Source organism: Emydura macquarii, unplaced genomic scaffold (genome assembly GCF_026122565.2).
Source record: "Emydura macquarii macquarii isolate MOO-44397 ecotype Brisbane River unplaced genomic scaffold, CSIRO-AGI_Emac_v2 contig_554, whole genome shotgun sequence".
In the NCBI taxonomy this organism is placed as follows: Eukaryota; Metazoa; Chordata; order Testudines; family Chelidae; genus Emydura; species Emydura macquarii.
Genome location: NW_027130691.1, coordinates 5,807,252 through 5,832,965, shown reverse-complemented (window position 1 = coordinate 5,832,965; position 25,714 = coordinate 5,807,252). Strand labels below are relative to the sequence as shown.

The window sequence follows — 25,714 nt, the reverse complement described above, 5'->3', positions numbered from 1 at the left end:
GACTGCCCGGTGAGTGTGGGGCAGCTGGTTCTCCAGCCGGACCCCCATTGATCCCTTGTCCCCCTGGCTGCAAAACCATCGCAGCTGGGTGCACACTCCTGTTTTTGAAAAGAGAGGCTGTACATTTTATATTCCCCACCCCGCATGCAGGGGGTTGGCCAGTCACGGTGTCCCCAGGAGCACAGCAACAGCACTGGTCGCAATGCAGCAGGGACCACGACAGCTGCCACCGGCTGACGCCAGCAATACCGTGTCCATCTGCTCGGCACTGTTATTTTACCCTAGCCCTGGAAACCTGGATTGAATTGCCAGGGCCAAAGCACGTCTCCTCCGGACGGCTCGCTAACCCGCCCTAGCTGTGCAGCAACTTCTCTGCCAGGGAACGTAGCCCGCACCCGCCCTGTCTTTTCACGTCTGTGTGTGTGTGTGTGTGTGCATTGGCTCCTCGTTGCGGGGCTGTGATTGCAACCGGCAGGCGAACGCCTTGCCGCGGCCACGTGCCCACCCGCTGGGCGCGCGGCGGGCCCCGGCGGCGGCTGCAGGGCGCGCGTGCCGCTGCCGCGCGCTCCTGGCCCGGAGGGAGGCGCCGCTCCGGGGCCTGCCTGTCTCCTCCCCCGCGCCGCGCCGCGCGCTCACCCGGCCGGCGTGGGTGTTACCTAGCAACCAGCTCGGTCTCCTAGCAACTGGGGACGCGCTGGTGCCGCGCGCCTGCCCCGCGCTGGGCGCCAGCCATGGGCGGCCTCAGCGCCTCCGCCGCCTTCCGGGAGCACCTCCGCCGGCTGTGCCTGGGTGAATTCCCCTGCGGCGTCGGCAGCTGGGTGAGGGCCCAGGGCGCGCCGCTCCTGGCGGGGGGGAGCGGGCCTGGCACGGCCGCACGCGCAGACCCCTCCCCTCCCCCCGCAAAGACAGAGGAGGGTCGGGACTGGAGACAGCTCTTGGGCCTGCGGGACGGGGCGCCTGGGCAGGGCCTGGAGAAAAGTGGGGGTCGGCCCTGCGGTGCCCCCAGTATCCTTTGCACTGGCGCCGAGCTGTGTCCGGGCGGGGGGGGGGCAGGTGTCTGGGGAGGCTGCTGCCCGGTGCCATGCACCTGGGGATGCAGCCTGGCCCTGCTGCCGCTGGGATTGTGTGCCCAGCGCCGGGCCCAGCGCCAGTGGCTTTGCCGACGGGGTCCCTGCGCCGAGGAGCCTACAGTCTAGCTGGCTGCAGCGTCACCTCACGCTGCCAGGCCAGCGCCTGACCGCCCAGGCTCACTGGCCCCCGGCGGTGTGAGGCGGCAAAGACCCCTTCGCGCCAGATGTTCTGCAGACCGAATGCTCAAGGGACTGAGGTTATCTTCTCTGGCATTCGGAGGCCAATGGGGAGTGGACTAGATGGTTTAAATGTCCTCGTCTAAAAAAGCCCAGCCCTTTTATTCCCAGCAGACAGGGCCTGTCAGTCCCAGGGAGCCTTGGGTGACCAGATAACAAGCGTAAAAAATTGGGACAGGAGGTGGGGGGTAATAGGTGCCTATATAAGAAAAAGCCCCAAATATTGAGACCGTCTCTATAAAGTGGGGACATCTGGGCACCCTAAGAGAGCCCCAGAAATTCTCAGTTTGCCCTCACTCCTCTGCACATGCGCTCTCCTCTCCTCTCCTCTCCCCCCAATTTTCTGTCCTATGTAGAACAAGTCCCGTTCTGAGTTAAGGAAAAGGAAACCATGTAGAAATGCAGCCCAGAGAGAGGCAGGTGCAGCCCAGCACCCGGAAATCGGAGCTCCCAGTGAAGAGAGTCTGGAGACTTTAATGGAGTTTGTGAGCAGCCCAGATTCCCCCTGGGCTCTGCCAGCTGACTGCGGCCCGGAGGACCAGCACCTGAGGGAGCTGGCAGTACAATCGCCACAGCGCATCCGGGACAACTTCATCTTCTCGTTCTTCATGTCCTTAAGGATAGTGGATAAAGGAGTGAGTTCAACCAGCGGGATCTTCATTGTTGTTAAAATGTAGAGAGAGACTGAGCACAAGATTAGGAGCCTGGAACTCCTGTGCTCTAATCCCAGCTCTGATACTGCCTCCCTCTGTGGTCTTGGCCAAGTCATGTAGCCTTCCTGACTCAGGTTCCCCGTATATAAATTAGTTGCTACTATGTTCCTATCTCGCAGGAGAGCTCTGAGGCATCCTTAGTTAAGAAGTACCTGATCCTGTGTGAGGGCTAAGGGTTATTGTTGAAATTCAGCCCCTTTCTTCACAGTTTTGTGCTCTAATAAAATGCTGCCATACACTTCCTGTTCTAAAAAGCTGAACATAGTATTTTCTTTGTGATGGGCAAGGTGTAAAAATATATATCCCACAAAAGCTTTTCAGAAACAATGTTATCTATTTCTTATAGTTTTCAAATACGTCTCAGTAACATCAGTAAACCCATCCCATCCCAGGGGTGGTGATTTTTTCACCCCATTTATTTAGCCGTAAGAAAAGTCCAACATTAAGGCCTTGACTGAGGAAAGCAGCCCTCTTCAGGATAGCACTTAAGCAGATACTTAACTGTAAGCATGTGCTTGTGTCCAATTGAATTCATTGGGAATTAAGCACAAGTTTAAGTGCTTTCCTGAAACAAGGCTTAGGTGCTGTTAGACATGTTGGCTAAAAACTCATTAAGACTTGGCAGAAGGGGCTCAGATGCTCAGTTTGTCTCCAGACCAGATTATGAAGTAAACATACTGGAGAGGGAATGAAACTGCCCTCCAATAGCTGTGAATACTGGCTACATCCTGTAGATGCTGCACCCCTTGAGCTCTGGTTGTATGTCTTGTCTACCTGTTCCTAGGGAGGAAGAGAACCAATGATCAGTAATGACTGGAGTGCAGCTCCTGCCAGCTGAACCAGTCTTCAGGTGTCCCCTCACCTCACATACTCCACTGCATTCCAGATTTCAGCTGTACACTAAATTGCTCTTCTTCCTTAGCCCCTGCCTCTCCTCCCTCTGCTGCCACCTTGTATAACTATGTTTTTTTAAGATAATTGTTTTAGAAGCTCTCGGGCCTGATCCTGTGACGTGCTGAGCACCCCAAGCCTCTGCTGAAATCAGAGGGAGCTGCATGTGACCAGTGCCTCTCAAGATCAGCCCCACAATTTGTACAAAATATGGATGTGATCCTGCAGTTCTTATTCAGGCAAAACAAATGTACTTAGGCACTTGGATACTATGGTAAAGCAACCTGAAAAGATTGGTTTAGGGGAAATCAGATAGAAATCTTCCATGGAAGCCAGGGGGAGTTTTGCCTTCGTGAGGATCACAGAATCAGGAACTGATGTGGCCCTGTGTGCTTGTATTGTTATGCTAAGATACATCTGTGCTTCAGAGACAGGTGACTGAAGATGAATTTGAATTTCTTTCCAGGTAAATGAAGTTGATGAAAATCTGCTGAAGTTTCATAACCTGGAAGAACTCATACTCAGTGCAAATCAAATCAGCAGAATAAACTCTGCCCATCTTCCTAGAACACTGAAGGTAAATAAGCAGATGATGAGCTGAGCCTCCCTTTTGCCTAGTACATACCCAAAGAACCGTAGTGGGCTATGGCAGAAGCAACACACAGAATACAAAACTTAAAATCTGAAGAGTGTCATTTCCCTCCCCCAATAACTTCCCTCTTTCCCCGGCAGGTCTTGGAGCTTTGTGGCAATGAGATTGTTGGTTTGCAAGATCTGTGTTCTCACCCACCTCCGGAGCTACAGCATTTGGGGCTGGGCTACAATAGGCTGCTGGGCTCTTCAGAGGATAAATATCTTACTGCAGAATTCTGGTAACTCGCAACACTAAAGAAGGACCACAGCGTGACAGCCTGGCGATATCCTGTAATATCCTGAACAAATCTGATGGAACTAAGCTAAACTTTATTACATTAAGTAACACCTTATTGAATTAGAGTTAATATCTTTGGGGGTCCATTTATTAAAAACACACTTGTGTACCCGTTATTGTGAAATTATCTGTACCTTCTCTAGTAGAAAGGAGGATGCTAATGTGCTTCCTCTGTTGTCAGCCCTTCGTAGGCCCTCCCTCGGAGAGGCTGCATGTGCTAGTTCAAAGTGGATTCTCCAGGGACCAACAGACGAAGAAAGGGTTTTTGGATAAATAGCCTGGTTTTAAACTGCTTCAGGGCCTGCTTCTTGATCCAGCAAACAGACAGGACCCCTGGCCCAGGGAAGGCCCCAATCCATAGGTGAGGGTTAGAAGGACTTGGTCTGCTGAGGCCATATAAGACCGTGTGCCTGTTTTGAGCTGAAGCACTGATGAACTTGTGGCACAAAGGAAGTCCTGTGGATGGGGTGTTGAAAACTGTTCCTGCCAGAGCCCAGGTTAAGGTTGAGGTGATCTCTGGTAAACTTATTAGCATGCGTGTAGGTTCTTGTTTTAAATACGTTTTCTCTGTAGTGTTTTTACCTTAAGAATAAAGTCGACTTGTATAGGAAGTGCTGTGTGGTATCTTATAACTGTAGCAATTGCACCTGTTGTCTGTCTCTGAAGAGAAATCCATCAGGTGTCCTCGGGCAGCCTGTCAGTGCTGGGAATAACCCCCTGTGGGCAGGGGACTGTGCAGCCTGGAAACACCCCAATCAAAAAGGAGTGAGATGTAGGTCTCCTCCCAGAAAGGCAATGACTGGGGAGCCGGAAGCCTGAGACTGGGGACCTTGCTGGACCACTGAGGGAAAATACAGGTGGAGTTGCCCTGAAGAGTGACACACAGCATCAGTTAAATTAGCTAGTGTAAAGCACCTGGGTATGATCTGCTCTCACATACCTGAGTTATCCTGTTTTATCTTTGTCTTAATATCTATAGCAAGCAGGGTGCACTGAACTAGTTTACAGATAAAATACTTGACGGCATAAATGAATCACAAACAAATGGGGTTAGGAAACAGCTTTCTCCCTGTGCAGTTATTTAAAATTATCTACTAATTATGCACCTTCCTTTGAAGCAGCTGGTTCTGGCCAATGTCAGAGACAGGATACGGGACTGGGTGGAGGCTGGCTGCAGTTGTATGGCAATTCCTGTGTTTCTGTTTCCATCTGCATTTTTCCAGGGTCACATCCTGAGGTCTTGAATGTGAGTCTTGCCTGAATAAGGACCTGCGGATTAGACCCAGTGCTAGGAAAGGATACTGTATGCTAGCTAGCTGTCCTGTGTGTCAGATAGCTTGCTAGTGATGTCCTGGCTGGCTCAGGGGTTTGTCAGTAGCATATTGAGAATTGTGGGTTCCCAGTTTGAATCCATCTTAGTTCCCCTACAATTCCAAGTTGTTGCTATACAGTGGCCCAGGGAAAATACCTTTGATTAATTGATTTCAATGAGAGCTTTGCTTAGACTCCAGGCTGAGCCCTAAATACTGATATGAATGCTGCCTGTCACATGCCCTAAAGCTGTTCTGTTTTCTTTCAGGCCAAATCTTCTCTCTCTTGACCTAAGTTTTAATAATTTTACGGATCTGTTGGGCATAGTCTCTAAAGTGGCCACACTGAGGCACCTCAGGACGCTCGTGCTGCAGGGTAATCCGCTAGTGCTCATTCCTGGCTACAGAGGTTTTATAGTAGACAGCCTGCCCAAACTCTGCGTACTGGACGATAGGAACATATCACCCGATGAGAAGCATCAGTTCCATGGTCTGTCTAGTAAGCCAGGTGAGACTTCATTTCTTAAATATCTCTGTAGTCATCTGTAATCTTTTAAAAAAAAAAAAAAAAAAGGCAGTTTGGGGAGTGGATTGAGCATGAGACTGGGAATCGGGATTTCTCAGTTCTAATTCTAGACCCGTTGGTGGCTTCCTGTTTGCTTGTGATCAAGTTAGTCCCCCCCTCCTCCGCCTTAGTTTTTCCCCTTTGTAAAATGAGGATAATTTTTCCCACATACCTGCATCATAGGAGTGGGCTGTGAGGATTAATTACCTGATGTCTAATTATAAATAGCTGTAAGCGCAAAGTATGAGCATTATGTTTTTAATTCCATTAAATGCTAAGGTTGTTGATGTATCATCTAAAACTCTCTCTAAATTCTCACCTTTGGGCAAGATTGAAGATGGCTGAGGATACTTTATATAACCAATTATTTCTCTTGGACAGTATTGGCCATCCATAAAATGGGGATAATGATATTTATTGATCTCCTTTGTAAAGGGCTTTGAGAGCTACAGATGAGAAGCACTATGTGAGAGCTAGGTATTCATTATTATTATTTCTCTGTATTTCCTGGGTCAAGAATCTCTCTGGATTGTGCATGCACAACATCCATTGATATCAACGGAACTTTGCTTATGCATCCTAGAACAAGCACCATGGTGATGGGCAGCTTTTTGGAGGGGGGGGGGGGGAATTTGGTTTTTATCTATTCATTAAACACAAAGATCTGCAGTTCTTGGACTTCAGACCCACAGCCCAGCTGCGATACAGTCTTACTCCTCTCTCTTTGTGACATCTGTCTTGTGCCATCCAAGGAAGACACTGTCTCTAGTGAAATAAGATCAGCTGGGCAGACCATGAGTGAGCCCTTACTTCATTGACTTGTGTTTGATTTTAGATTGGGCCTTTCCCACTCAAGCTTGCCACTCTATGCTGATGGATTAGGGCCCTAATATGTACACACATTTAACTTTCAGTGTATAAATAATTAAGCATCTGCTTAAATCCCAATAACGGTGTTTAAGGTCAGATGTTTAGAAGGTTCCCTCAGAAGGGAAGCCCTTCATTAAGCATTGAATTTGCTCTCCTGATTGAGCTAAACTAGAGCTGTGAAGGCAGCCAGCCCATTACATGGGAAAGGAAGCTCTTTGCATGGCTTTTGAGTGACCCCATGTGGCCAATGGTTGCCTTGGCATTAACGGATCAGGAGCTACATTGGGTGCTCCTTGGTGGAACAGAGGGTTTGCTGAACTAGGCTATGTTTACACATAGCTAGCCAGATGTGTCGACACTTGCTGTAGTCCTACCTCTCAACTGCAGTGTAGACATACCTTAAAGGATTCCCCACTGCCAAACAGCCTCCGTCCCCAAAATATTTTATCCCTTGGTTTCCTAACTTGCTTTGCTACGTTATTTCAAATTCCATCCTGGAGTATGCACATTGTAACTTGATTGGATTATCTTCCTCTTAGATCTCATTGTGAATGAAGCACAAATGGTGGTGAGTGTTGGGAAAATCAAAGGCATCCCCAACCCCATCAAACAAGAGGAGCTGGAAAGCAGCCCAGAGCCCCCCATGATCACTCACAGCTACTATGTGATGTACGAGTTTGTGGAAAAGGAGAAAGCCGAGGACGCTAACGGTGCTGAGGTCTTTTTTTCCAATGAGTTAAAATGTAAATAAAGGGAGCTAGGAGGTGGTTGTTAGTAAGAGGGATACACAGCCTTTCACTTCCAGGATGCTGGTGTAACACAGCCCAGGTCATTAATGACTGAAAGTTGTTCTCATCCAGTGGTTGTTAAGAGGCCTGTATGAAATGAGTTTGGTGAGTTCTCAGCAGCCATTGTCTGCATCACTAAAAACACATCCCTGCAACTGGCCTCCTTTTGGAAGTCTCAGCAAAGAGCACAAGAAATGAGTTGGCCATGGAAGTTAACTTCCCCTTTCACCTTGGGAGTTTGCCCTGCCATCATGGTTCAGGGACCATTTGAGGGACTCCTGCAGTGTTGCCAGCTCTTGAGATTTTTATTGTGAGTTTTTTGATATTTGATGCTTTTCTTAAAACGCTACATCCGGAAGTCATGTGACTGCACCAGACTCTCCACTTTCATTAAAAAAACAAACAAATGAGGAAATGTCTAGTTTCATGGTTGTGGAGATAAGCTTGAAAATGGGAACCCCACAGGTTAAAAAGCCAAAAGGCAAATAACAGGAACTTCAAATGTATTATTTTTAAAATCTCATGAGATGAGCATAAACACATGCTGCAAAGGCAGTGCTGACGTGCGTCCACCTTCTGGCTGAGATCAGCCATATGTGTCCCCTGTTTCCATGTACTTTGTTCCTGTGCCTGTGTGCAGACTCAGCCAGCATTTGGCCCCTTCTATAGATATCTTTGGTGCCTTTCTGTTCCAGGTAATAAAACTCCAGCAGAGTCAAACAATGGCCACACCAAACCTTGAGAGCCCACCAGGGGGTGCTGAAAAAGGAGAAGAGTCTCCAGCTGTGTCTCCTCTGCTTAAACAAAAGCCACCAGCAAACAAAGGTACCATAGAATCAAGAAATTCTTACCTTAACCTGAACTTGGGGTGTTTATCAGTCTCCCTGGAATGTCATCAACTGCTACATTTAAATGTGTTGCCATCAACACGTCTCCAGTACTGTAGGTCACAGCTAGATCCGTTATCAAGATCACGCCACTTAATTGGTGGTATTATTCTCCCGCAAGACATCTGGTCTGGGACAGATATTGCTGTCCAAATAAACACAATGAACACAAATCAGATTCTAGGATTTACACTTCCCCAGTGATTGTCTTGAATCTGTAATTTCATTTGGTGTGATAATTACAGTACTACAGAGCATAGCTCACAGCCGTGCTCTGTGATTATTTGAAATCCCAGAAACCCCGGGTGAAATAAAAAGGCCAGTTCCTGATCTCAACTGGATTTCAGGGATTTAAAAAAAAATTGAAAATGATATTCTTGAATGACAAAATATCAGAATATGTATTCACTTGTCTGTACCCTCTGTTTGTATTTCTAAATGTCTACAGAATGTGTCGTTTCAGTGCTTGAAAGGAAACAGGTCTTGATTCTGCCAGGAGGAGTGCTGGCTGTTGCGAGAAGTCAAAGGGATTACTCATACCAGTCAGCTCCACACTTGGGAGCAAGAGTTTTCATGCTGATCAGAATGAACGCAGCTTCTGCTGAAATCAGCAAGAGTTCTTTGCGTGGAGTGATTTGGGGATTGGGTTTATAGTCACAAAGTTAAAATAAATACTAGCAAAGGGGGAGAGAAACTCAGGGGCAGAAGTAAGGGAGATAAGAGCTGAGATCTCATATGAGATGGAGAGTCAATGAAACAGAGATTCAGGAGCTGCAGAGGAGCAGGTTTTTGCCCCAGAATGAGATGCTGGAATTGGAATGTGGAATGATGCTGTGAAGGGACAGAAGGGAGCCCAGTGCAAGATGAATGAGGGAGGGGCGAGAGGGACAAGATTCTTGATAGGTGCTCGAGCAAGGCATGGGGAGGGCTTTAGGGGCTGGGCAGTTTTGAACTGGGTTCTGCTATTAATGGGAAGCCGGTGGGGTTAATTCAGGGGGGATGTTGTACTTTGTGGCATAAATGAGAACGTGACAACAGTGGCTCTTCCCCTTAAAATGCTCTTGTTCCTTCCTTGCTTCAAACACACTTGCTCACTCACACATTTCTACTGCGACCACCTCAGTAGCTTGAAAATGACTTCAGGCTGCTCCTGATCCAGGCAGCCGGCTGAGTAGTGCGTCTCACCATAGTCTCCTCATCTTCGCATGGCAATGGGACTTCTGTTGCCTCCTGCACTCAGCTCTCTGCTGCATCCCAGACAGTGGTACATTAGATGCTCCATTTCTCTACTGTCGATCATATTCTCATGGGATCGTGCCACGGGTGAGCTCCTCTGTTGTAGCCAGACTGGACTTAAAACAGTGGGCCAAATTCAGCCCTGGTGTAAACCCATTGACTGCAGTGGAGCCGCACCTAATTATAGAGATGAAGTCAGAATGCCCTATGCTGGGATCAGAGCAAGTGTGATAGAGTTTGGTGGGTCTCAAAATCTAGTTCCTGGCAGGCAAGTGTCCACATGACTAACAAACAGCACCCACAATTGGGATTAATTGCCCCCATCCCCGGTGCTGGCCATGTGAGCCAAGAGCCCAAGGACTGAATGGATTATAGAAACCCAACTCCTCACACCCTCCTAACAGTGTCCAGAGCAGAGCAGTCTAGGGCAGGGGTTCCCAACCTTTTACTCAGCGTAACCCCATTTAAACACTGAACATTTTTGGCTACCCCCGCAGACAAGTCATGGCATTGCAATGCTTATGGTATTTATATTTTTCATTTAAAACATTTTAAAATCATTTTAATGTTTTTTTACATAAAAAAATACAACATTGAATTCAAAGCCTAAAATAGCCATTAAATCTATTTATCTAACATTTATTACTTTTGCTTTAACTGTGGATTATATTTACTGTATGGTCATACTGTTATATAACCCTAGATTTCACGGTTGCTAAATTGAGATTTAAAAGTGTGTAATCCTCAGAAATTATAAAGGAAATTAGTCATTATAGTTATTGCTATGCTTGCTTAATACAACTGCCTCTAAACTGCCACTAAAAATGAAGCAAAAAGAAATTATAATAGAACATTTTCTTTTAACAAAAAAAAACAATGTGCCATTCCATTTTCAAAAACATGTCAGAGAAAATAAATATAGCCTATATATGCATTAGTTTAGCAATGCAAATAACTAATTCTGACTATAGTCTTAAATGACAAACAGCAGAAGAAGCTCAGAATGTTAAACTGACTACCTAGTGTAGAAACATTTAGCAGATTAACATGTCGTTTGAATTTTTTGTGCCATGTCATATTTAAAAGCTTTACTATTAAATACCTGAACTAGTGTGACACCTGGGCTTGAGAGTCCCGACACAATTTGTCGAAGTCTGGTTTAGTGGTAGAGATTGCACACTGCAGCTCTGAAGTAATGTCCAAAGTAGAGCGATAACACGTCTTGCAATTATAACACGTCTTGCAATTATATCATGGCTCTCTGCAAACAAAACAGCCTGGCACAAAACACACTGTGGCCTTTCTTCCCCTTTCACCTCCGTTCTTGGAAATCCAAACTCGATGAAGGATTTGTCAAACTTACACTTTCGTATCTTGCATTCATTTCTGTTCTTGGTATCATCTTTGTCATGGGATCGCCCCACGGGTGAGCTCCTCTGTTGTAGCCAGACTGGACTTAAAACAGTGGGCCAAATTCAACCCTGGTGTAAACCCATTGACTGTTAATTTTACTGTTTGAGCCCAAAGCAGAAACTGTTCAGAGAAAAGCATGCATGTTGAATTTCTCTGGGGTATATAACATATTTCATTTAGCCAGTATCAACATTCTAATTTTACATCAGCTTCAGGTCTTGCATTGTAGCTGCATCTGTCATGAGTGAAGAACTAATTGCCACGCGCGAGTTGCATATTTATAAACAGGAAGTGTATTCATTGATTATACAGTGATCAGATTTATAAGTGGTATTGTAAATTGATTGAAAACATTTGTCAAATAGACCGATTCGCGTTATACTGATAGTACATCAATTACATGGCAAGTGAAAAAATTCAAACTTGAATGACGCCGTTGAGCGTCTTTGCAATTGTTAGAACCCCAAATGGGGTCATGAGCCCAAGGCTGGGAATCGCTGGTCTCAGGGAAGCTGGCACTGCTGCCTATGCTCTGTGGCACAGCTGAGACGCCAGGGTGGTCCTCACTGCTCAGTTTGTGTTTTCTGACTTAGTGAGCAGGCACCTCACCCTTCGGAAGCCCTGGGCTGAGACCATTGAGTGCAGCTACAGAAAGGAGCATGTCGCTGGGGATTTAGTGGCACTGAAAGCCTTCCTGATGTCTGGAACCACTGTCACTGTTGTAGAGGAAAAGGTAAACTCTTGGCACACTCTGGTGTAGAGGGACATGGTCTGGCTGGGAGGGAAATGCAATTTCTGAAAGCCTGGCAATGTGAATGTTCCCCCTTTATTAGCATACGTTTAATTCCAGTGTAACAAACCACGGTCTGCAGCCCAAACACCATAGCGTGAGAACCAGGTCCTTCTATCTTGCTAGGTGTTTTCGTGGCCCGTTGCTGCAGCTGTGGCTGAAGATGCGGGGAAAAAGGGGAAGGCAGAGAGAGGGAAGGCAGACAAGGGAAAAGCAGAGAAGGGGAAGCAGAAGGACGGTGGTAAGGTAATAAGAGAGATGGGGGGAGGGAGGCTGTTGTTTTTGTGAAGACTGACTAAGGTGGCTAAGCAAACCAACACAAAGAGCAAGGAAATGTGGCTTACAGGCACAGTTCACTTTAATTAACCTGTGCCCCCTGCTCACTTACACAGCCCCCCCTCTATGGGGTGCATCTGCTGCTACGCCATATGATTCAGGTGATTGTGGAAAGGCTGCATTATAAAATCTCAAAAGGAAAAAATCTTCTGTTGTGGATCACATGGATGATGTCTATTTCTCTGTCCCCAGGGGGCTTTGTTCACCTGAGGTTGTTCCCACAGGCACTGAGCACTTCATCTCTTGACTAGTCTGTGCCAGGAATATTCAGGGCCTCATTTTCTATGATACGCCTCCTACTTATTTCTAAAGTTCTTGCCAAGGTTTTGAGCCCCCTCCCCTCAGATAGAGGCGTTCAATGCAGCCATTTTGCTCGATCTTCATTCTGGACGGGGAGGGGGGCAGTGGTTGTAGGGTCCATGGATAAGTAAGTCCAGACTGGGGTTCCTATCTGGTGGTGGTATCAAGGTATCATGAGGACTGATGAATGAACCATGATCTTAAGCTGTGCGATTCTTGGACATGACCCAATCCGTGCTGTGCAGGGTGACAAGCAGAAAAAGAAAAAGGAAAGCCCCGTCGAACTCCGCAGTGAGCCACCTCTTTTGAGAAGTCTTGGCTGCGGGCACGTGAACCTAGAGAGCCTCTTAACAGGCGACCAGCATGTGGCTGTGGTGTGTGACTTTGGGGTCCTCATCACTGAGGAAACGACTCAGCCACCGTCTCCTAAGGAGAAGGTACCAACCACTCTCATGTGAGCAGCTAATTGCGTGAAGGACGAGGGTATGAAAGGCTTCCGTTGCCGTCAGCTGGAGCACTATGCATGCATGAGGGTGGGGATTGGCTCTGCTCTGTGGGATGCCTCATAGGATTGGATGTGTTTCACGGGAAGCAAAATTTGGTCTGAACTTATGGAGAGAGCTTGAGAGGGAGCAGAGACAGAATCTCGGCACAGAGTGCAGAATCTCCGCAGGGTGCAATACCCGGCCCAGGCCTGTCATTTGGGACCTGAGCCTGCCGCCTTAGCTCTGAGGAGTTTTTCCTCATTGCAGGGCCAGTTGGGTAAGGAAGGGCAGTAGGAGCTCGGACCCTTAGAGAGGTATAATGTTTTGATTTTGGAGATGGAACTATATCACACTTGGGCTCTCTGGATTATCTTGCCAACATAAAGCCAAACTGGCCTATAAGATTGTGCCAGTCTGATATGGCCAATGGTCCATAAAGTCTGTAGCCTGCCTGTGGCACTGACACATGCCTGATGCTTCAGAGGAAGGTGGAAAAACCCTTATACTCCACGTGGACAAATGAAATGTGCTGGATAAGAGCTAGGGGGTGGTGTTATTAACATGGTTCTATGTTAAAGAGGAACTGATCTATTTTCAGTCTCCCTTTCCTACACTGAAATCATTCACTCAAGCCCCCTCATGCATTGCTCCTAGATAGGATATAAACCCTAAAGAATTGCTGAGGCCTTATGGGAAATATTCCTATTTTACAGTCTCTCTGGCATTTCCCATTTTCTGCAATTCTCGCTCTCTTTTCTGAGCACAGAGGCTCTTTGCTGAGCTCCTGCGGCTGGTGGGTGCTCTTTAAAACCTGAATCCTCTGCTTGCGATGTAACCCAGCAGTGTGAAAGCGACCATGATGTCCCAGCGAGGAAATTATAACTTCAGGGCTAAGCTTTGCTGGCACAAGCTGCTCGCAAACCTTCCCTGCTAAGAAAGACAAACTTCTTTTCCCCAGGATAGTAAGAAGAGCAAAGACAAGAACAAAAAACAGAAAGCTGGGGGAGAAAGTCCTGCAAGCCAGAAAACCACAGTGCCTGTCAAAGGTAACAGCAGGGGTACAGCTATAAGTGATCAGCATTTCTAGAGCCTCTAGGAGGGGCTGCATCACTGAGATACAGAATGAGCAAGGCAGCACTAGCATCCGTCCAGCCATAAGTTGCCCGCAAGCATCTTAAAAACTCTAATTCAGCAAGGAGCGTACACACATTCCTAATTTTAAGCATCTGAGTAGTTTCACTGACCTCCCCGGGACTGTACACATGCTTAAAGTTAGACACAGGGTCAAGTACCTTGCTCAACCGGTTCCTATTTTTGTGTGTGTGTGTGTGTGTGTGTGTACACATTCAGGGCATGGCATGGGCTAGCTGATCTGATAGGGGAGTGTTGTCTAGTGATAACACAGCATATACTAACCCTTGGCAATCTGATAGTGTTTTGTCATCTGTAGATCTCAATGCACTGCGCACAGGGTAAGTATCAGGGCACAGAGCGAGGAAGTGACTTGCTCAAGATCACACACACAGGGCCAGTGATAGAAGCCAAAGCTCCTGATTTGCAGCCCTGCCTCTCCTATTCGTGGTGCTGCACTAGTCTTTAGAGCAGGGAGAGTCAATTATTTCGTGTCAAGGTCCAAATTTCTTGGTCAACATATGAGTCAAGGTCCAGAGAAAACAACAACAATAATAAGTAAATAAAAAGATTTTGGGGTCCATTCAAAACCAACTGGTGGTCCAGAATGGCCTGTGATCTGCCTCTTGATTACCCTGCTTTAGAGTAAGGGACTGGCCATCAATACTCTTACCCTCTTGTCCCAGCCCTGCTGCTGACCGTGTGACCTGGGGAAAGTCACTTAAACCCCTCTTTGCCTCAGTTTCCCTATCTGTGACATATCTGCCCCCCATCTGAAGGGTGAGAACACAATGCAAGGTCCTGGCTTTTCAATATTTCTGTGAGAAGAGGAGTATCTTGTAGCCTCAGGGTGGCTTTCTGATTCCACCATGCCCCTAGATCCTGCCAGTGCCCTAGAAGACAGGGTTCTAGCTGCTTTCCAGCCCGTGGCTTGTCCTGCCTGAGAGAAAGTTGTATGAAAAGAGTTTTCTTGAACCAGCTGCAACATTCACCTCACAGAACGAGATGCACATTTGAAACAAGTGTTAAACATGTGCAGAAGCTGCACTGAACATGGTCACTGCCTTAGCTGCCCACTCATCATACAGGAAAGGAGGCCATGACCACAGTGCTAGTGTCAGCCCACTTGTAACAAACTGAATCTGTTGTAACTATTGTAGAGGGCAGCCTTGAAGTGTTACAAGCAGCACTTAGCACCTGTGGTTTGTTTTTATTTTTTTTAATGACTGTGATATGTACTAGGAGGTCACCTCTTTCGGTCTCAGCAACAATGAAACCTTTCAGTGAAGCCAGGTGAAGCCTGGATGGCGTCAGATATCCGTGAGTGTTATCACTGCTTTGGAAAACCCACTGAGATTAAACTGAGGGTTTTGCTTAGTTTGGCCTTTCCTTACCTCTGTGCACTTTAAGGCTACCCAGCCCTTTCCCTTGGCTGGCAGAGCAGGGAGGCAACTGATTGTCTTTCAAAGATTAGGGACATAACAATAAATTGTACCTTAGGTCAGCCAGCGTCTTACACCAAGAGGCTTGAGGGTTTCCATTGCTTTTTGTTGAGGGTGTGTAGGCAAAGAGGTGGTTGTATTTCCACAAGGCAGATCTGAACCATTAGATCTCAGAAGAGCTGGTGGAATAATTTTAGGTGGGATTAGCCGGGCTGGTGGTTGTTTTTCATGGCTGTGCAGACAACTGCCAGGGATTCGTGAAAATGTGTGCAAATCTTGAAAGTGTCGTGAATTGCATCACAGATCATCACACTGGAAAATGGGTTATTCACTATTTGTTATTCTGCTGTTTAAAAAGTATCAGTCAGCCATTCAGGGAGCAGAAATGTCACATGACTTAGATGGCCGATCACATACATAAATAGTCAAGCATCAAAAGCTTTCACTATACTCCCAAGCTTAGTACTAATAGTGGTAGGAGTAATTCACCACTGGTTCAGCTTCCATGGATGGAAGCCGCAGTTTAGGTCCACATGAGACATCTGAGCTCTATCTATACTACAACTTCCACCATTGCTACCACTCTTGGTGCTGCACCAGTGATGAATGATAACTACTGAGTTTGCTAATGCAGGCGCAACCAGTGAATGATTTGCTAACTACGTATAGTCTGAAATGAGTTTGCATCATTTATTCAACAAATTTGTACGAATAACGAAAACTGTTATAGAAACCAGGATCCCTCGCCAACAGGGGAAAGCACTAAGTGCACAATGAGTCTCATCCACAACGAACGCTTTAACCAGACACTGAAAGATGTATTCTCAACCTGAGGCATGCAGGTTTCATTTTATTCCTGAACAGATTCTCCATAGGCTTTGGAATTTCTGTTTCTATCTTCTTTGACTGGTGGGTATTGAGTAATTCTAGAACAATACAGCAAAAGTGTACCCAGCTTGCCTGAGCATCTTAACACTTACGTTAACATTGTTGGATTCTTATCCAACACATTTATGTTCAATTAGATCTGTATTTTAGAACTGGAATGACTGCAAAAACTTCAAGGACACATGCAGCACATTCAGAATATTGGCGTTTTCTAGGGTTGTTTCTTTTACAAGGGCAATGACCGACTAATTCTTTTCCTCAGGGAAAGGAAAAACCAAAGAATCTCCTGAAGGGAAGGAAATCCAAGAAATCCAGCCTGTGCCTCTGACAGTAGAATTCCAAGTCCAGTTAATTCAGTGGACAGCCTCATCCAATGCCCAGCAGCAATAAAGAAATGAGACCCACTTGCTTGATGAGCCAGGTTCATGTAATATATGTAAGGCAAAAAAAAATTTGCAGTCTGTTACTGAAATAAAACCTTGGAGCTTGCTGGGTGTTCGCCCGTAGTGTCTATAGGGCCCCATCCTGAGAGGTTTGGCAATACTGAACTCTCAACTTCCACTGAAGTCAGTGGCCCATTGACTGCAGTGGGTGTGTAACAGGGTAGTCTGCCTCTTTAAGGGCCGGGGGACTTGGAGCCAGCCAGCCCCGATCAGAGATTGTGTCCCTTTTAAGGAGAGGTGTTTGGGCCTGAGAGAGGGGACTATCTGAACCAGCGGGAAGGGGTGCTTAGGTGATTCCTATAAAGGGCTGAAAGAGCACAGTTGAGAACAGTGCTGTGGGAAGGGCACTGGCTGCTGAGGCTGGCCCTGGAGCTGGGGGAAGAAATGTAAAGGGAAAGGCCTCTGGGTCCCTGCTGTTTGCTTTGGCCAGGGGAATAACTTTATGAGTTGTGTGACTGAAAAATAAAACTGTACCCAGAAGGTAGGACCTGAATGGCTGCTGGGTGTGGAGTTGGTCCCTCCTGGGCTGGGGAGATGGGCCAGCAGCCTCTCTGGGAGCAGGAGCAGGCCTTGTGACCATAGAGAACTTCTTAAAACCAGTAGTCACTGATGGCAGTCAAATACAAGAAGGTGGTGACCAATTTCAAATCTCCTTGAAAATTATTTCTGTCCTCTCCACATTGACATTCAAACTGGTTTTAATGCTTTTTCAGGGAGGCCAGGTGCTGACAATTGTTGCCATTAGCAAATCACTCTCTTAGTGTCCTCTGAACTCTTTTGGGTGTGAATCAGAGGTGACACATGCCCCACAGATTTCTGCCCTGTTGTGTACCACCAGAACCTTTAAATTGTGCCACCCCCCTTTCAACAGTTACGGGTCATCTCTGGTGTGAATTTATTTTCTGAAACATTCATTCATGAGCTGCTGCTGTGTGGCATCTTTTACAATATGGAGAGCTGAGGATCAGCTGTCTTCAATGCTCTGCTTTCTCCAGGAGAAAACTTAAAAACAAAATCCTAAGGTGGCAGGTCTATTTGCCTTCTCAGCCAGATGGTTTAATCTGAACTGCACGCCTGAGATATACTGCTGGGCTAGAAAATAACCACCTGCATAACTGCTCTTGGAGGAGAACTTGGACAAGACAGATCATTAAAGCAGCTTGTGTGGCCCTTGTGGGTCTTCTAGCGAACAAAAGACCTAGTTATGCTGCAGGAGCTTGTAAGAAGAGATGGTTGGAGAGCAGCAATAAGAGGTTTGGGTGATACATACATTCTCTCCCCACAGGAAGAACAGCTGTTGAAAAGGGCAAAGAGTGTGTTACTTATACATGAAGAAAACTAAGGATTTATTGGTAAAATTCCTTGAGGCAGAGGGAAGTCACTGGAAGGTCTGGGGTCAAGTGTGGAAGTCCCCCAGACCCACATCCATTGTAATATGTTTCAGTGAATGATGGTGGATGCTACAGAAAAAGAGGAGATGGCTGTTGTGGAATGTTTAGAGCCAGGTAACCCTGGCTCTAACGGGGGACCAATGTTGTTCTATTAATTCTTTGCCTCCAATCCCAGTCTAAACGGTTGTTTCTAAAGTGATCAGTGATTAAACAGTTAACAGTGCTAACATTTAACCTGTGGATTTCTGAACTAACACCAGCTGAGAGTCATTCTAAGCCAACTCACACTCCTCACAGCTAGTTCTTGTCCTCTGAAGATGCAGGAAGGCAGCCCAGCACCAGTTCCTACTTTAGTTACATGAGTTTCTTTGCAAAGAGAAAAGCGAAAAAGGAGAGAAATGTTAAATGCTGCAGCTATGGCTGGGCCAGAATGAAGGCGCTTAGGGCTGGGCTCCAGGCCTTACACAAGAGGAGCACATATTAACACTTCTCATCTTTGCCCCTAGGAATTAAGTTTTCATGTGGGCTGAGCTTGTGCTGTATGTAAGCAGAGTTTCTCCTCCCTCTTGATCTTAGAGGACAGCAGAGAAACTCTGTAAGGCCCAGCACCAAGCACGGCCTCCATCCAGCCTTTAAAGCCACCAGGAAGATTAGGGAACAGGTAGATGGGCAGAGAATTTCCCCCAACGCCTTCAACAAACCCCTACCTTCTAGGCCTGGCGCGGCGGGCATCGACTGTTCCCGGCCAGGGGGCAGAGCTTGTAGGGGGTTGATGAGGGGAAAAGACCCGGGCCTTCCTTCTCCCGCAACCAGCAGTGAGGGTCAAACCAAAGCGCCCTGCCCTGGCGTTGCAGGAACCGGCCCGTGCGCGGGGCGGTTCGGTTCGGTGCCGGCTCTGACCCTGCTCAGCCCGATTTGCTCCGAGCAGCCGAGCCCAGAGCTCCCGGCTGCACCTTTCCCTTGCTCAGCAACTTCCGCGGGCAGGGGGATTTGAACGCCTCCAGGCTCTAGTTTGCATGAGAATAAAATCCCCCCCCCCATTAAAATAATCCCCCAACTGGGGGCTGCGCGCTCCCCCTTAGCTGCGCCATTCAGCGGCCGCTAGCACCAGGCGCGCCCCCGCCCCCCACTTCCCCGTGTCCCCGAGGGTCCGATCTGCTGCTGTAGCCGGGTTTCCTTTTCCAAGTCCGCTCGCGCCAGCTCGCCGTTTCCATGGCGACCCCGGCCGGGCTCTGGGGCAGCGCGCGCCCATTGGATGCGGTTTCGCTCGCTCTTAAGGGCGGCAGGAAGCGGGCGCGCGTGGCTCCCAGAACCAGATGCAATAATGACCCGTCGGGGGGAAAAAAAAAGGAGGCGACAAGCGGCGCCCAGCCTTCCATGCACCACCCCCGCCACTCCCCCTTTAAATTGAAGCCTGGCAAAGATTTGCTCGCAGCAGGCGAGGGGACTCCATGGTGCATTTAAGGAGCGCCTCTTGGAAAGCAGCAGCCCCCCCAGGAGAGAAGTCGGTGCTGCAGAAAAGGTAGGAGGCGGGGGAGAGCCTTTAACACTGCCGAGCCGGGGGTGGTCTGCACCTGGGCTTGCGGGACGCCGCAGAAGATGCTGTCTCCTGAGTTGCAAACTGCCCTTCAAAGCTCGCTGAGAGACTTCCTCTTTCTTCTGGACGTCTCCGCTCAGCCATCTTCAAATTAACCGTCCAGGCAACGGTGTGGGGACGTGACTGATCGGGCTTTGGTGGCTGTTTGGGTCCTTTAATAACTCCTGAGGACTTAATTAATTGTAGCAGCCCGTGTAAAGTCAGATCTCTGAGTCACTGAAGTTGTTGACCCGAAGCAACAAGGAGGCTGCAAGTAGTGTCGGCCTGTTATAGGGCTGGGAGTAGGGTGCCCAAATGTCCTGGTTTTATAGGGACAGTCCCGATACTAGGGGCTTTGTCTTATATAGGCACCTATCAACCCCCGCTCCCAATCCCGTTCCACTTTTTCACACTTGCTATGTGGTCACCCTAGCTGGGAGTGGTATAAATGATCCATTTGCATATGACAGCAAAAAATTCAAGTCTCTGTTGATTTGATGCTAGATACCTAGTGAATGTTGTGACCAGTTCTACATGTCACATGTACAGAGCACAGCCCATATGCTAAAATCACCCCTGTGTAACAGGATGCTTTATGGTTTGGATGTAGCTTTTAAACCTTAACCAATATTCTCTTCTCTCTGAGGTGCCTTCCTCCAGCATGCCCCGCAGATGTTGGTACAAGTCCTTATATGGATATGGGTTTCAGAAATACTGGGCTGATAAATTCCACCCTAAATGTAAATGCAAAAAAATAATAATAGTAACTAGCAATAACAGTGTTTTGTAAGGCAGCATTGAAACCTGGCTGTTGCTGGATTCCTAGACTAAAGACCTTACAAAACATTATAAACTTAAACACTTTTTGTGAAAATACCAGTTAGGACAACGTCCTCCTCTTCAGCTTCTCTAGCTGTTACAAAAGGGTGTGTTACCCCTGGGTAAAGTCAGGATCCCTGTAACACTTCTAATGTTCAACTCAGGGGCTGAGTAGCCATCTACTGAAATGTGTTTCACATTGCCAGAGCAAACGCCAGTGTGTCTGTCCTATGCTTTACAGCGCTAAATGGGAATATGTGGTGAGGAGAAAACTAGGTTCATTCCTTCTGCCTTCAAGGGACTGTTAGAACTCTTTGGCAGAACTGGAGTTGGGTGGGGTATGGTAAGTGCTTTTCTTTCTCTAAAAGAAAGAGGGAAAGTTGTCTTTTGTAAAGCAGTGTGGTTGATACGTAGATGTGCTAAAAGGAAAAAAGTTTTGTGGTCAAGACAAAAGAGTGTGAGTCACTACATGTAGTTTCTGATCTCAGCTTTTGGCCAAAGAGATGCTGAAAGGAATTAGGGTATTGTAAACCCCATTTGCTGTATCACCTTTTTTTAATGTAATTTGGATACAAGCTCTTACTTGGGAAGTTTTATTAACAAAAGAGAAGCTTTAGGATTCCACGTCAGACAAGCTGTTCACGTGGATGAATTTTTTAGCATCAGTAATTTGCAAGCTTGATAGATGGAGGCACAGAAAACTGCCTCTGTGTTTCGAAGTACACCTACCTCTGATGTGACTAATAGAAACTTGTTGGCTTGTTCTGTGCTCTATTGCCTGCATGGAGTTGAGGATGTCTGTGAGTAAACGCCATGGCATTCTTTTTAAGGCTGCCTGTAAGACAATACTACATTAAAAGGCTATGCAGGGTTGGTTGCTTCAGCTGACAGACATGATGGCACTGAAAAAGCTATTGTATAGTCTCAGCTATGGGGTTCCAGGCATCGGTGTGCACCTGGATCCCCCTGCAAAACTTAAAACAGACGGCTATGCTTCCGCTGGCCAAACACATAGCTGGATTAGACTAATTTGGGAGATGTGAAGCACCACAATGCATCGACTTCGCAAACAGTATACAACCCCTGGCAGAACAAGGCTAGGGAGGAAAGAAGGCCAAAGACTTGCCCACCACCTATGCTCCCAGCTAGGCCCTCAGACCAAACTACCAGGCTATCCAAGCATCCGTGCTGGAGCTTCTCTGTTGCCACAGGATGCCTAAAATTGGCTGACACTAGATAATGCTAGTAGGGATTTGGCTCTAATGGGAAGAGCATCCTGAATAGCTTGCGTCAAGCTAGTTCTGTCCTTGCAAGAGCTTTGTGTGCACTGCAGCCCTTGGCCCATGTGACCGTGGGATGGTTTCTCTGCCCTACCTGAGATCTTCTCCTAATGCTTGTTAGGCACTTCGGCACTGCCGCAGAGCAGTGTCCGCTTTGGATTTACGGAGCTGATTTTGGGGCTGAGCACCCTCCTTTCCCAAAGGAGAGGATGGATGTTGCAGGATTGGGCCCAAAATGAGCAGTGACTTTCTTCAGAGGCTAATGAGCTCACAGTCCAACGTTTGACTGTCCTCGCCCCATCTGAACACAGTGGCAGCTCTCAGTGGGCTCCTGTGAGCAGCCCTGACACCAGGATGATGTGCTGGGCAAGGACAAACCTGTGTCCTGCCTTGTTGAAGTGGAATGAGGGGGTAGCTCCTGCTTCCATTAAATTAAACAAGAATTTAGCTATTGAAGTCAGTGGGAATTAGCTGTCTGAGCTGCTTAGGTGTTTTGTGCGTCCCACTGGATACCTATCTGCATCTTTAGGCACCTAAATACCTTTGTAAACCTGCCCTTTGGTCTCCTGTGATGATTTTTTAAAAAGCTTGCTTAGCATTGAGCCAAGAAGCATAAATGCTCCTTTAATAAATGTGTGTATTCCTTTAACTGTGCAGGGGCTGACTCCTGCTCCAGTGCTTGAGATGTATCCCAGGATAAGAACGGTTGCACTGTATGCCGTCTCAGTCACGCTGATAGTTTCTTTCCTTACGTACACAAAGAATGCGAAGTTGGCTGTGTCTCCAGCAGCCAGGAAGATAGATGTACCAAATCCCAAACATACGTTCTGGGTCCCAGAGCAACCTGAAGCCAGCGAGTGCTTGCCAGACATGACAATTGCCAATTCCTCTCTTGCACTCCCAGAGCTTCATCACACCTTCTTAATGTACAAGCACTGCAGGAACTTTTCAACATTGCTGAAGCCCACGAGATGCAGTGAGGAAACATTCCTCTTGCTGGCAATCAAGTCTCGCCCTATCAACATAGACCATCGGGTTGCCATCAGGAACACATGGGGGAAAGAAGTGGCCATTGGCAGCAAGCCAATCAAGCTAGTGTTTTTGCTTGGGCGCTCGGAGGTCAAAGTCCAGGCTCACTCCCTTCACCAGTTGCTGGCTTATGAAAGCCAAGAGTTTGATGACATCATCCAGTGGGATTTTACCGACAACTTCTTCAACTTGACGCTGAAGGAACTTCACTTCCTCCGGTGGTTCATGGTGGACTGTCCCCACGCCAGCTTTGTGCTGAAGGGCGACGACGATGTTTTTGTCAACATCTACAATATCATTGAGTTCCTCGAGGAATTTAACCCTGGGCAGGATCTCTTTGTTGGGGATGTGATCAGGCAGGCCCGTCCTATAAGAAACACCAAAATCAAATATTTCATCCCAGAATCTATGTACAAAGCACCCTACTATCCTCTCTATGCTGGTGGTGGCGGCTATGTGATGTCCAGAACAACAGTACAGCGACTCCAGAGCACCGCTGAGGATACCCAACTCTTCCCAATAGATGATGTCTTTGTGGGAATGTGTCTGGCAAAGATGGCAGTGACCCCACTGAATCATGCTGGCTTTAAGACCTTTGGAATCCAGCGGCCTTTTAATCCTTTTGATCCATGTCTGTATAAAGAACTGATGATCGTGCACAAACTAAACCCCACTGAGATGTGGATCATGTGGACGCTGGTAAAGGACGACAATATTAGGTGTGCTGTCTCAGTAACTCACAACTACAGAACTGTTTGAAAATGAGACTGCTGATGCTAAGGGGGGAACAGAGTCTGACAGGGGTGGTAGCTCCAGGTTGCTTAAAATGACATTAAAAACAGAAACAAAACAAAGTTGTAGAAGATGGTGCATTTTTATTAACAGACTGTAGTTTTACAGTAGGGTAAAGTTCTGCAATGAGCCTCTTTAAAATACGTAGTTGGGTTACTGAAGCATCACAAGGTTGAACTGAAAACATGCAGGGGGATTAGATACTCAGGGACTTAGTCTTGTGATTGGGATCTCTTCCTCTCTAGATCACTGATTTGAATGCAGCCCAGGTGGTGAGGTGGTGCTCTTACTGTCACTTGTGCTTGGACATCCAGTGTCCACGTTACAGCTGCCCACCTTACTAGCCGTCTCTAGTAGGAAGGCCAGTCACTAAACAGGCAATAGAGCCTGACTCACCTCTTAACGCTGGAAGTCAGGGCTGAGGCATAGGGAGGAGCCGTGTGGACAAGCTTACGCGGCTGGGTCTGTGCATCTCGTGTGAAGGACTTCACTAGCCAGGGCTAGCAATCCAGCAGACTTCACCAGCACTAAACTTACTTAATGGGGATATGGGGGAAAGAACACAGAGAAAACGGTCTAGAAACCTTTCAACTGTCTGTCCTTAGCACAGCCATTACGCCCCAAGGAACTGAGTTCCAATAGCACTGACTTCTAACCAGCTCTTTCTCTTTGGATTTTATCTAAACTTGCATTAGATTATTTGCACTGGAATTTTTGCATAAAAATACTTGACAATGGGATTGGGAGAAGAAACAAATCGCTATTAATTGCTGTAATAACACTGGCTTTTTTTAACAGCAGCTATAAATAAATACAGTTGTGAAAGTGTTTACCTTTTGAGTATTCTTGGTCTACTGGCAGAACACCTGAGATGAGAATATCAAAAAAGAAATCTGGTTAGTTGACAGCTACCTCCATCTGAGGTTACACAGCTGCCAATGGAAGATATGTCTGTAAAGCTTTGTGGGATGAGGGACTTGCTACCTTTCATGCATTAGCACTGCACTGCACTTCTAGTAAAATAACACTGGCCCTGAGGAATGGCCTACGGGTGGAGTGTAGTATAAATGTCTACATAGGTCCTATGTCTCCTTGGTGGTGCTATCTGAGTCAATCCCTGACCCATCCTTCTGGGTGCAAATATGGAGCATTTCAACTTCAGGACGTTTCAGACACATGAAACAATTCATCCTTGCATGGCTGTGTGGCAGATGAGGGAGAGCTGGAAGTGGTAGTAAAGTGCTGCTCTTGGAGGACAGAGACCTGAGTTCTAGTCTCAAATCACTGTGTGACCATGGCGAAGTTGCTTTCTCCAGCTGCAACTGGAGGGATAATATTACCACACAGATGATGTGAGATGGTACTTCACTGATGTTTGAGATAGACTGCGTCGGGGGGGGGGGTCTCTTATCCACATTCTACAAATAGGGAAACGGAGGGAGGGAGAGGGTGTTACATCTTTACACAAGGCCAGAGCGAGGAGTTTGACGGAGCTGGTATTAGAAGCAAGGAATTTCTGGTTCTCTTACATTTGGTGACATAACTGTTGAAACTACAACAAATCAATGGATTCTTATTTTGTAGGTTCCTGTTTGCCAGTGCATTATGTCTTCACTGTCACTTCTGTGCGTGCTTACCCAGAACTGGACAGTAGCCTTTCTAGTTACTGCTGATGGCTTTGTCAATTCCTTTTTGGTGTTGGAGAATCTCACCATTTTACTTAGGGTTGTGATTGACGGCACCAGGGATGTAACAAGGGGGGGAGAGGGGGTGTCTATTCCACTTTACACTGTTGTATGACAGATGCTTGCTCACTGTTCCTGTGGTGGACACTGCATGCAATTCCTGTGTAAGAATCTAGGAAGAGATTAACGGAAATGGACAAGCAGTTGAAGATGAGCATGTATGACAGCAGAACTGCCATTAAGAGACTAGCCCCTAATGTGGGTTCATCTTTACCGAAACTTCTCCACTTTTAGGCCACAGATTCTTTTTTTCATAAGAACAATATATGTGTCTCACACATACCACTGTACCCTCCCCCTTTCCACTCAGGTGTAGTAATCCCTGATGTAGGGGTTGTTGCTCTATCTGTAACCAA

The 25,714-nt window shown here is 47.1% G+C and overlaps 2 protein-coding genes across 5 annotated transcripts; both read left to right on the top strand.

Annotated features, from left to right (window-relative positions):
• Nucleotides 1-709: 709 nt before the first annotated feature.
• Nucleotides 710-16,773, top strand: LRRC43 (leucine rich repeat containing 43). 4 transcript variants are annotated; one of them, XM_067539578.1, is made up of 12 exons: nucleotides 710-818; nucleotides 1,664-1,942; nucleotides 3,378-3,488; nucleotides 3,644-3,783; nucleotides 5,422-5,660; nucleotides 7,127-7,305; nucleotides 8,071-8,200; nucleotides 11,505-11,644; nucleotides 11,828-11,947; nucleotides 12,583-12,774; nucleotides 13,781-13,868; nucleotides 16,546-16,773. In XM_067539578.1, exons 1-12 carry the CDS (start codon nucleotides 732-734, stop codon nucleotides 16,671-16,673), a joined length of 1,833 nt encoding a protein of 610 aa, XP_067395679.1. In that variant the 5' UTR covers nucleotides 710-731; the 3' UTR covers nucleotides 16,674-16,773. The 4 variants fall into 4 exon arrangements, with proteins under 4 accessions (XP_067395679.1, XP_067395680.1, XP_067395682.1 ...); XM_067539579.1 differs by having other exon boundaries at nucleotides 12,583-12,791; XM_067539581.1 differs by having other exon boundaries at nucleotides 11,784-11,942.
• A 1,045-nt stretch (nucleotides 16,774-17,818) lies between these two features.
• On the top strand, nucleotides 17,819-24,441 carry B3GNT4 (UDP-GlcNAc:betaGal beta-1,3-N-acetylglucosaminyltransferase 4). Its single transcript, XM_067539582.1, has 2 exons — nucleotides 17,819-19,639; nucleotides 22,450-24,441. The coding sequence occupies exon 2, from the start codon at nucleotides 22,477-22,479 to the stop codon at nucleotides 23,578-23,580; it is 1,104 nt and encodes a 367-aa protein (XP_067395683.1). The 5' UTR covers nucleotides 17,819-19,639; nucleotides 22,450-22,476; the 3' UTR covers nucleotides 23,581-24,441.
• Nucleotides 24,442-25,714: the final 1,273 nt, after the last annotated feature.

What these genes read in the sequence shown, in the direction of transcription:
- LRRC43 (XM_067539581.1), top strand. Translation starts at nt 732, where the DNA reads ATGGGCGGCCTCAGCGCCTCCGCCGCCTTCCGGGAGCACCTCCGCCGG. An exon ending in CCTGCGGCGTCGGCAGCTGG is followed by an intron (nt 819 to 1,663) that starts GTGAGGGCCCAG and finishes TGTCCTATGTAG; the next exon opens with AACAAGTCCCGTTCTGAGTT. An exon ending in ATCTTCCTAGAACACTGAAG is followed by an intron (nt 3,489 to 3,643) that starts GTAAATAAGCAG and finishes TTTCCCCGGCAG; the next exon opens with GTCTTGGAGCTTTGTGGCAA.
- B3GNT4 (XM_067539582.1), top strand. Translation starts at nt 22,477, where the DNA reads ATGTATCCCAGGATAAGAACGGTTGCACTGTATGCCGTCTCAGTCACG.